This window comes from Embiotoca jacksoni, unplaced genomic scaffold (genome assembly GCF_022577435.1).
Source record: "Embiotoca jacksoni isolate LCO1_2020_lvr unplaced genomic scaffold, fEmbJac1.0.p SCAF_70, whole genome shotgun sequence".
In the NCBI taxonomy this organism is placed as follows: Eukaryota; Metazoa; Chordata; class Actinopteri; family Embiotocidae; genus Embiotoca; species Embiotoca jacksoni.
Window position 1 is genome coordinate 512501 of NW_027185426.1, and position 11582 is coordinate 524082.

Below are 11582 nucleotides of genomic sequence, written 5' to 3' on the forward strand. Positions count from 1 at the left end.
CCGTCATGAAATCAGAACAATCCCTGAAACTACGATGTTTTCTGGACGCTCGACGTTTTGTGTTCCGTTAAAGTAGAAAAATAAGAGTTTAAAAACTGAGATTGAACTTAATGAATGAACTGAACTGAACTGCAGCAGGGAAGCCGTCACGTTTGAATAAAACTTTATTGGAACTGTTACAGAGGAGTTACGCATTAACACGTCGTACGATAGACACCAAACGGTGCTCCGGTAAAAAGCTTCCTGCAGGAACTGAAGCTGCAGAGTTTCTGTTCCGGGAAGTGACGACAGGAAGAACCGAACACAATGTTTTTGTTGTATTGAAGTGTTATGACTGCTATGTTTGACACTGACCCTCTCCGTGCCCCTGTCCGTCCCCCTGTCCGTCCCCCTGTCTCTGTCCAGCGGCCAGCAGCAGTTGGCTCCAGGAACACGTCGCCGATCTGAGTCGAAGGTAAGAACGTCAACACGACCTCATCCTTCCTGCTCGCTCTCCTTCATCAGCACATCAGGGGCTCAGCAAGGATCTGCTTACACTGACTCAACACACACACACACACACACACACACACACACACACACACACACACACACTCCTTGTTGACCCCAGGGTCGAAGGTCACGAGGTCCCTGCATCCTGCGGTAGAAATTCACTTCATCCGTCTTGTCAGGTGTTTATGGAGCGTTTATTATCAATATTTCAGTTTCTAAACTTTTTGTTTACAAACAAACAAATTGTTGATTCATTTCAATAAATCTAGTTTATCAATACAGTTTATTGCTTCAGCTGCAATACCAGCGAGTGCCACTAGAGGTCGGCTCCAAAAAGCCTCCGGCTCCATAGACTCCCATTCAACTTCTCTCATCAAATCCAAAGTGAATAAAATGTGTCCATCAGTTATCTCGGTGTTGTTAGCTAAAGTCACTCCTTCTTATTAGTTTTCTGGAGGTCCATCTGAAAATAATCCCTCATTCATTAGAAAAGAAGATTCAAGAAGACCTGTTTTTGGGGGCGTGTCTGTTTGATTGACAGGCCTGCGGTGCAGTCAGGTTACAGCTATCGGTGGGCGGGACGTAGTATCGTCAGGTTTCCAATCAGATCGGTCAGATCCACCGCTGGCTCCTCCCCCAGCTCGTCCAAATATGGTCACTTCTGTTTGTGATGAACGGTTGAATATTGGAGACTCATGTCCGTCCGTCTTCTCTCTGAACGTCCTGCTGACAGTTTCCTGATATCTGACATCTGATATCTGCGGTTCAGAAACTGACACTTTGCACCAGAATCCAGTTTCTCTTCAGTTCTGTTGATGCAAAGTGTTTTTCCACAAAGAACTGCAGACGTTTTCTGGAGAAAAGAAACTTCCTGTGCTGTGAGTTTGATCTAAAAACAAAACAGCAGAATTTTCTACTGATTTCAAACCTTTAAATGATTTCTCAGAGTTTCCTGATTTCCACAGTGGAAGCAGCTGTTTTTAAGATTTCTTGTCCAGTAAAATGAATCATTATCTCCTCAAGTGTTTCCAGGTTTTAGTGCAATACCGTGGAAATCTGTTGGTTTCATGCGGCTGTTTTTATGACATGTTTTCTTTGATCAGCTGATCGTGTCTGAAGCTTCTCAGAGACAATTCAGTTTAATTCTGTCGTGACTCGTCTGGATGCAGAATTATTTGCGGCACGTTTAATAAAACAAACTCTCCCAAATGTTTCCGTTTCCCTCCCGACTCTCGGGGCTTAAATTGGATCTTAAAATCTGTGTTTTAGACACGATCTTGCTTTTCATTTAATTTATTATAATTAGCCCATAAATTACCGTCTATGTTGGATGTTCCTTTTCCTGATGGCAGATTATGTCAAAGCTTCCTGATCCATAAATAAGATGAAGATGACAAAAGTTCAGAATCTATTTGATTTGATTTGCAGGTTGACGTGTGTTTAAATGATTTATTTTCCTTGGCGTGAACCTTCTGTCCGATAAACACGTCAGCCGACATGTTGAACACGTGTTCTGCTGTGAAGATTAAACACGACTGACAGACTTCATTACATCCAATTACACATTATGAACATGTAAAAACTGCAGTTACATCGGATCACCAACACACACACACATACACACACACACACACACACACACACACACACACACGCACGCACGCACACACACGCACGCACGCACAAACACGCACGCACAGACACACACAAACACACACACAAACACACACACGGCGTCGGATAATTGTGTTTCCTCTCACAAGCCGTCGTCTTCGATGACAAGCTCTCGTCTCCAAAACGAGGAGTCCTTTACGTCTCTGTACGTCACCATGGCAACGCATGGAGCTGGGGCTAAAGTAGACTGTTTGACTGATGAATATTACATCTCGCTGCTCATTCCCACATCTGAAGTGGGTGAAGTACGTAATGCACACACACACACACACACACACACACACACACACACACACACACACACACACACACACACACACACACACACACACACACACACACACACACGGCGGCTCAGTTGGTGTGGGTTACTCGGGGCGACAGCCTGGAGAGTTGTGCAGCAGAGCCGAGCTGTGATTGGCTGAGATGGCAGAAGCGAACAGGACGTCCCAGCCTAGTTTCCACTCTTTGACTGTGTGTGTGTGTGTGTGTGTGTGTGTGTGTGTGTGTGTGTGTGTGTGTGTGTGTGTGTGTGTGTGTGTGTGTGTGGCGGGAGAACAACGTGGTGTGTGAGCTTTCGTACGAGCGCTCTCTGTGTGTGCGCACGCAGATACTCGTGTGTGCATGCGTGTGTCCCGGCGTAACCGCCTGGCTGTGTGTGTGTGTGTGTGTGTGTGTGTGTGTGTGTGTGTGTGTGTGTGTGTGTGTGTGTGTGTGTGTGTGTCGCTGACTGTGTTGTAATGGCTTCTCCCCACTTAACCTCATCCGGGTCTGAGGGCCAACTGGGTTATATAAAGCCTGCTGCTCTGTTGGCCTCACCAGCCACAAGCCTGATCTGTGAGTGTGTGTGTGTGTGTGTGTGTGTGTGAGACAAAGGAAGATTTAGCAGATTTAGATTGTCATGATGTCGCTCCTTGTCCTCACGTTGCTTCAGTTCAGTAAGAAATCAGAGCGTCTTCACAGAAGTCGGTTTATTTCTCAGCAGATTTAGTTTTAAACTTTGTAGATAAACAGATGATTTGTTGTTCGTAGCTTTTCGATGCCCAAACAAAAAAATGTGTAATTACAGGTTTAACCTTTTTTGTCGCGTTTTACATCAGGAAGGATTTCCGTGAACGTCGGTTTAAATTTCGTAGGATGTGGTCTGATTCGGACTGACGCTGACTCAGCTGTTTACCGTGTTAATGAGATCCATCCGTACGAACGCCGCCCTCTGGTGGTTGTTCGCGATTCCTCGTATTCCTCTGAATTTTCTAAAAGTTCTCAGAGTTTGTGACGTGTTTGCTGACATTTCCGGACAATACGGAAGTTAATTTTATCGTTGGATGTTTAAGTTACTACATGAGACTTTTTCTCTGTGACGTCTGAGGAATACGTGGACTTCACTTCCTCCCTCCGTCATTATGTCTTTGTTAAAATGTTAGCATCTGTAGCCTCCAGACATCGTTCGTATTGCCAATCACACCGTGAACAACGACTTCCCACGTCGTAACCACGAACTCACGACTTTCATTTGAACACGTTCCTCGACTTGCACGTCCTGCGATCCCTCAGCAGCATCGCAACTCAAACATGTAACTTTACGTACGGTTACCAACGTCAGGATGGTTTTAGTTTGCACGTTGCTGAAATGTTGCTACTGTAGATTTACGCCAACGCAAACGCTCTTTTTAAAGTTAGCAAATTTTCACCTTTTTGTTGCATATTGCGACATATATTTACCGTTGTTTTTACTGGTTGTAATGCATCACAACCACCACAAGGTGGCAGTGAAGCACCTTAAAGCTGTTCAACTAACTAAAGTAGCAGAAGTGTAAAACGTGTAGATGTTACGCTAGAAACAGAAGAAGAATAGAGGATGCAGCCGACCGGAGTCTCCACACACACACACACACACACACACACACACACACACACACACACACACACACACACACACACACACACACACACACACACACACCTACACACACACAAGGTCACATGTCAAATTATATCAATGCATCAACAGGGATTACGGGATCGCCGGGATTGTCAGACTCATCCTCGACTCTCTGAGCGTCTCCTCCTCTCCTGCTGCTTCTCCGTCTCCTCCTCCTCCTCCTCTTCCTCTTCCTCTGAGTGACATGTTTTGTTTTTAGACCCCCCCCCTCCTCCTCCCGCTCCGTGTTTCGCAGCCTTGGAGCGCCGGCGTTTCACGTATTGGAAATTCAATGTGACGCCTCGCGATGCCGATCGACCCGGAGAGAATCTGTTCCCGGGCCGATCAGACGGGCCGCCGGGCCGGCTGCCGTACCTCAGACGGGCCGCCGGGCCGGCTGCCGTACCTCAGACGGGCCACGTTCCTCCGCTTCGTATTCTCCTGGTCAGAATTTAACGAGGAGTAAAACCCGGACGGGTACTCTGCTGCGAGGTGGAGCGGGTTGAACCGGCCGCGCTTACGTCAGCGTACACGATCAGAAGCAGGAGAACTTTATTAATCCCTGATTAGAGAAGTTATTACTTGAACACAAAGAGGGACGACTTGTGTAACGGACGTCCTCAGGGGGGAAGGACGTGATCGTCCAGCTGCATGTCTGTCCTCTGTGTCCTCTGTCTGTCCTCTGTGTCCTTTGAGTAAAACGCCGTATCTTTACGAACTCCTCAGACTATAGAAGATTTTTTTTTTAAAGACAAAGCGAGGAGCTGAAATATACGTGAAACTTAATGCAGAATAACTTCTGATGAATCTTTTTTTTTTTCCTCCATCAAGTAACGCGTGATTATCGTCATGTTCTCTGACGGTTTTACAGCTTTGCAGAATTTAATTAAGTGAAATAAAAAGAAACACCTGCACATGTACGGTTTGACTCAGTATGACGTTCACTGTCGGTTCCTTCAAAGAACAATTTCTTTGTTGTCTGTAAAATGGTTAAAGATTCAGAAATATTCTCCGCTGCCTCGGAGATTTTTCTTTAAATGTTATTTAATAGTTTTTGTGATAAAAAAGGTCAGAAAATAGGAGTTGAAGAAAGTTCAAGGAAACTTCTGTCCAAAAGTCTCAAATCTGGAGTTTCTCATCAAATCCAGTTTGTCAGCAGTGTGATCAACTTTTAGTTGATTTATCGATATAAAACCGTCTGATGATGTCACCTCTGTGTAATTATGACGGACATTTCTGTCAGAATATTTCATCCCAGATCTGCAGGATTTACATCAAACTTTCATTTCTCCATCGAAATAAAATCGTTTCCCGTCGGGCGACCTGTGCGGCGGCGTGAATCCAGCCGCGTCTCCTCCGTCCCGACTGCGATCCGTCGTGGAGGCGGGAGGAGGTGCAGGAGCTCGGTGGGAGCTTAGACCAGCTAAACATGAAACAAAACAAGAATGATCCCATCAAGACCGGCTCAAATCCCCCTGAAGTCCGTTATGATGGTGTGATCGGGTTAAAGGCCTAATCCTAACGACAAACATAAACACGGGAGGATTGAACGCCGAGGGAAGCTGCAGCTTAGAGAGGAGGAGGAGGAGGAGGAGGAGGGACGCTGCTGAGCTCCCTAAAAAATCAGAGGAGGACTCCGACTCTTTTATCTTTTTATCAATAAAAATGAACTTTCTGTTCGACTACAAGCTGCAACTTTCTCTTTTCAAACCGACCGAGTTCAACAAAGTTTGGTCATAAAATATGAATAAATAACTCCCAATAAACAGAAGGAGCTGCAGATGTTTGGAAGATTCAGATTTATATTACAGAACAAACCCAGGCGACCAATCGGGGCTGCAATCAGCTAAAGACGAGCGAAATGGTGAATGAGTTGCAGTTTTATAATGATTACGTTTTATATACTATTATTAAGTTTTGCAAAAGTTGAGCGAAAACCAAAAAAATTCAACCTTTTTAGTTCGAAGTCATTTATTGAAATATTTTTTAGCTTTGAAGTTAATTTAATGTTACAATCAGGTGATGTTCACAATCCTGTGTGTGTGTGTGTGTGTGTGTGTGTGTGTGTGTGTGTGTGTGTGTGTGTGTGTGTGTGTGTACAGTCTGTGTGGCATCATTCCAGGTCTGAGCAGTGTCCTGCTGCCTCGTATGAACCCGTTCGTCCTGATCAACGCTGCAGGAGCTTTGTCCCTCTGCATCACCTACATGCTCATAGAAATCAAGTAAGGACAATTCAATTTCTCTGTCAGCGAGCAGCAGTTTGTTTTGATGGTGAGAGGAGAGGGGGCGGAGCCTCGCTGCTGGAAATGAACACTTAGTTTTGGTGATGAAGTCAGTTTTATTTTTGAAAGGGTACTTTATTTCAGCCGAGTTTCTGTTCAAGACATTTTTTACAGAATAATCGCGTGAATTTTGCAAATTTGCACAAAAAAAAAAGTTATTTTTTGCGATTAACAAGAGCGTGATTTTCTGGAGGGACTTGTCTAATAATTAATATTAAAATAATATTAAATTAAAGTAGTTTAGCGGAGCCTCGCTGATTGAAAATGAAGTTATGTTTGGCAATAAAGTCAGTTTTATTTTGAAAGGAGAATTTATGATGTCATACTTTCAGCTGAGCTTTCTGTTCATTTCAAAGATTTCCAGAATTTGCATTAATTACGTGTGTGTGTGTGTGTGTGTGTGTGTGTGTGTGTGTGTGTGTGTGTGTGTGTGTTCAGTAACTACAACGCGGTGGACACGGCGTCGGCGGTCGCCATTGCCCTCATGACCTTCGGCACCATGTACCCGATGAGTGTGTACAGCGGGAAAGTGCTGCTGCAGGTAAACCGAGACGTGTGTGTGTGTGTGTGTGTGTGTGTGTGTGTGTGTGTGTGTGTGTGTGTGTGTGTACTTCACATTAACTTGTTTGCCGTCTGTCCTGTAGACCACGCCCTCTCACGTCATCGGACAGCTTGACAAACTCCTCAGAGAGGTGAGATCTGCGTATTAATAATCTAATATTAATACATAATATATATCTATACACAGCTCCACAGCAGATCATCTTTGTTGTGATCAAAAATGTTTCTCAATTTAATTTATGGAATTTGAAATGTTTTTTGGGGGTAAAATGTTATAAAAACATTCTTTTCTTCTTTTTTTAAACAACTCCCTGATTCATGTAATTACGTCCTGTTGTTGTTGTTGTTGTTGATTGTTTGTTGTTTTTGCGTCCGATCAGGTGTCGACTCTGGACGGAGTTCTGGAGGTTCGGAATGAGCACTTCTGGACCGTCGGCTTCGGATCGCTGGTACGTCGATCATCAGCTCACGTTGGTGACCAGAGGGCGGTCAGGTGACCAGAGGGGGGTCAGGTGACCAGAGGGCGGTCAGGTGACCAGAGGGGAGTCAGGTGACCAGATGGGAGTCAGGTGACCAGAGGGCGGTCAGGTGACCAGAGGGGGGTCAGGTGACCAGATGGGAGTCAGGTGACCAGAGGGGGGTCAGGTGACCAGAGGGCGGTCAGGTGACCAGATGGGAGTCAGGTGACCAGAGGGGAGTCAGGTGACCAGAGGGGAGTCAGGTGACCAGAGGGGAGTCAGGTGACCAGAGGGCGGTCAGGTGACCAGATGGGAGTCAGGTGACCAGAGGGCGGTCAGGTGACCAGAGGGGAGTCAGGTTCCCTTCTGACGATCTCATCTTGTTGGATCGTTCTCAGGTCCTGATCTGACTCCCCCCTCCCTCCCCCCCCCACACACCCTCCGGTTATTTAGTTTGTTTTGTTTGTTGTCAGTGTTTGTTTCTAGACACCACCACCCACCCCTGCCCCCCCCACCCTTTTGTCTCGTTCATCCTCCTTCGTCATTCGTCAGATCGGGGCGACGATCTGCAGGGATTTGTTCATCCAGACGAAAGGAAGGAACAAGTCATTCATGCGGACATTTTCCCTCCCCGCTTTTTGGTTTTTATTTTTTTTGGAGGGAACGTTGCTCCTGTTGTCTCCTCGTCCTCCTTGTCCTCCTCATCCGTCCTCCTCATCTGTTCTGCAGCGAACAGTGATCAGCTGGCTTTCTAGAGGATGGAGGGGGAGGTGGAGGAGGGAGAGGATGGAGAAGGAGGAGGGAGAGGAGGAGGAGCAGGAAGGGGAGGAGGAGGAAGGAGAGGAGGAGGAGGAGGAGGGAGAGGAGGAGGAGGGAGAGGATGGAGGAGGAGGAGCAGGAAGGGGAGGAGGAGGAAGGAGAGGAGGAGGAGGGAGAGGATGGAGGAGGAGGAGCGGGGAGGAGGAGGAAGGAGAGGAGGAGGAGGAGCAGGTGGAGGAGGAGGAATGTCCTTTGTTGTTGGACTTCAGAAGATCCGTCTCAGCTTGAAATTCCAGTTCATGTTCTCTAAAAACATCACAAAACATTTTTATAACGTTTTAAAGAACGTTGAGATTTCAACAGAACAGATTTCAAGAAACGGGTCATAAAAAGTTCTGAAAAACACTGAAGAATGTTAACGCAACATATTTTCGTGTCTTATGATGTATTAATGAATAAAAACTTCATTAGAATAATAATGATAATTCATATTTTCAGAACATTTTTAGAGCAGAAAATTTAAACAAAAAATTATAAACACGGTGATCAGTGGAGTGAGACTCGTTCTCTATAATATTATAACATCATAATATAATAATATAGATTAAGTTTGTGGTTGAATGACTTTTTTATTTGTGATATTTATTGACGTCTGAAATTATTGAGCAGGTAAATATAAAACCTGTGATGTCACAGGGAAGCGTCTCCTCTGCCTTACCTGCGTCATCCTGCAGGGGGAGCCGCGTGTTTACCTTCAGGATGCCCGTTTCTGTTGTTGTTGTTTGTGTGATTGTCGTCGACGGCGACGGCGATGCTGCTGCAGTTACACAACTGTTGGTTGTCTGCCCGCCGCTAACAGAGCAGCTGTCCAAACTGATTTGACCCCCCTGACTGCACTTCTGCCCCCCGGGGGGCGCTGTGGTGTGTATGTATGTGTGTGTGTGTGTGTGTGTGTGTGTGTGTGTGTGTGTGTGTGTGTGTGTGTGTGTGTGTGACACGTTGAACACTCCCATGAGGACACTGAAATTAGGAAACGAGGACAAAGCCGAGTCGTCACTTTTGTGTTTTTCAGAATCAGAAGTTTGAAACATGAATGTTGAGATGTTGAATCTAAAAAATAAACATTTCAAATGTTGAATTTGACATCAGTAGAGGAACAAACACTTCGAACTGCTTCTTGTTTTCTGATTTTAATCCTTTGCTTTTCTTAAAAAGATTTTTAAGTTTTGACTTTTTCAGTTTTGATTGTTGTTAATTAATCATCTGATTGATGAGATCTGTTTGTATTATTTGTTATTTTTAAAACCAAACTCAATCAGACCTGTTTAGGTTTGGCTTTTAATTACATTGTATTCATTTTAATTTATTTAATTATCGATTTACACATTTGAACAGTTTTTTTCCATGTTATTATATCATTTATCATTTACCCCCCCCCCCCCCTCCCCTCCCCGCTCCAGGCTGGCTCCGCCCACGTCCGTATCCGCCGCGACGCCAACGAGCAGCTGGTTCTGGCTCACGTCACCAACCGGCTGCTGCCGCTCGTCTCCACGCTGACCGTGCAGATCTTTAAGGACGACTGGACCCGCCCCCTCCTCACCGGGGCCCCTCTCCTCCTCCTCCTCCTCGGCTCCGCCCCCTCTGGGTCCTGGCGAAGGCTACGCCTCCCTCTCCTCCTCTCTGCCTCCTCTGCTGATGTCCGGAGGAGATCTGGACCCGCTGACCTCCACGCCCTCCAAACCCAGCAGTCCTCCTCCGGAGTTCTCCTTCGACACGCCGGGGAGGAACGTGGCGCCGGTGGTTCTGCCGGCGCCGGGCCACCACCCCCACCGGCCCTACGGAGGCCTGGGACTCTCCTATGGAGCGCCGCCCTACACGGGGACGCTGAGTCAGGGCCTGGCGCGGCCCGGCGCCGGGCCGGGACCGGGAACCGGGTTCGGACTCGGGCTGCCGTCCTCTCAGAGCTACAGGACTGCCTTCGGTGGGTCGGCGGCACCGCTGAGGTTCGGAACCGGCAACCCTCTGAGCTCCCAGTCGCAGTACAGACAGTACCGACCCTGACACCGATAACACTCGGACACTAACAGGAGCTGATGTTCAGTTCAGGTGTCCGAAGGTCGGAGGGGTCGTCATGACGACCGCAGGAGGAACTCTGGAGGATTTGTGCTATTTATTCTGCTGACTTCGGGACCAAGACGACGACCCGGTTGGACTTTCTGTCCTTCAGCGTGTTTGTTTGTGTCTTCAGGATCTCAGGAAGTGACATCGTTCTGAGGTTCGACAGCAGCGATCGGACTTTTGATGTTTTCCAGTTGTTTTTTCAAAATAAAATGATGCCAGGAAATCATAAAAAAATAAATCGAATTTTAAACGCTGAGGCGTTACAAGGTCAAAGGTCAGAGGTGACGGCACATCGATGTTATGATACAACACAAAAGAATTGCTTTAATTTAAAGCAGCTGATTGGACCAATTTAGAGGGCGGAGCTTCTGAAAACAGGAAGTTGTCCGTGAGACAGAAACTTATTGATCACTGTGATCAGATTAAAACCTCTGAGTGTTTTGTGGCCACAAAACTAAAAAGACATGATTGTTTTTATTTGTAATATTTAACATTCCCATTTTTTTTTCCTTTGGGGGAAAAAGCCACATTTTTTTTAATTAAATTTCATTTTGTCTGCAGAGCTGCTGCAGAAAAGTTCAACACATTCCAAACTACAGGAACTTTACAGCTTTAAAGAACTATTAATTGCATATCATTTTTGTTTAAATTATTAATTGTATTCCAGAAAACTCACCTTGACTTCTTCTGATGTCGACCAACAACTCAAATCACAAGATTTTCAACCTCGAACAAACTTTAAATCCATAAAAAAATTAGTAATTGATTAATAATCGTGCGGTCGTCGGCAGCCCTGCAGACATCTTCATCGTTTTCTTCTTCTTCCTCTTCACGTTCTGCAAAAATAACTTCTGGAGAAACTTTCTGTATTCGCCTGATGACTTATGGGTATTTTACATTTTATGCCGAGTATCACGGAGCAGAAACTCCTCGTTGGTTTTGGTGCCTTTTTCACACGAGGAGAATCAAACTGTAACTCTGCTGCCCGTCAGCGACGCTCATTTTCCATCATGTATGTTTATTTCAGAGGAACGGCCCGGTTTGGTTATTAAAGAAAAAAAGAAAACAGTCCTAAAAAGTTTATTTTTGTTGAGCCTTTTTGTTTGATGTCTGAGTTGTTTGTTTGTTCGTTTACATGTTTGCTTTTTTTTTTTCTCACCTTCTGACCTCTGATGATACTCTCCTACCTCCGTTTGAAGAGCCGGTAAGAGACTTTGTGAATGGGAACTGAAACAAAGTGACAAAGAGGGAAGAAGAAGAGCACACAGACTAAATACAGCAGGGAGGGAAGGACAACGAGGGACAGGTGAAACT

General features: G+C 45.7%; 1 protein-coding gene across 1 annotated transcript in view; it reads left to right on the forward strand.

Moving 5' to 3' along the window:
- The window catches only part of slc30a6 (solute carrier family 30 member 6), a 41719-nt gene extending 30370 nt beyond the window's left edge, over nucleotides 1-11349 (forward strand). Inside the window, 7 exon segments of the mRNA XM_069177232.1 lie at nucleotides 406-454; nucleotides 6190-6309; nucleotides 6808-6910; nucleotides 7014-7061; nucleotides 7311-7379; nucleotides 9608-9760; nucleotides 9762-11349. Coding sequence (XP_069033333.1) covers nucleotides 406-454; nucleotides 6190-6309; nucleotides 6808-6910; nucleotides 7014-7061; nucleotides 7311-7379; nucleotides 9608-9760; nucleotides 9762-10208 — 989 coding nt within the window. The 3' untranslated portion in view covers nucleotides 10209-11349.
- The last annotated feature ends 233 nt before the right edge of the window (nucleotides 11350-11582 follow it).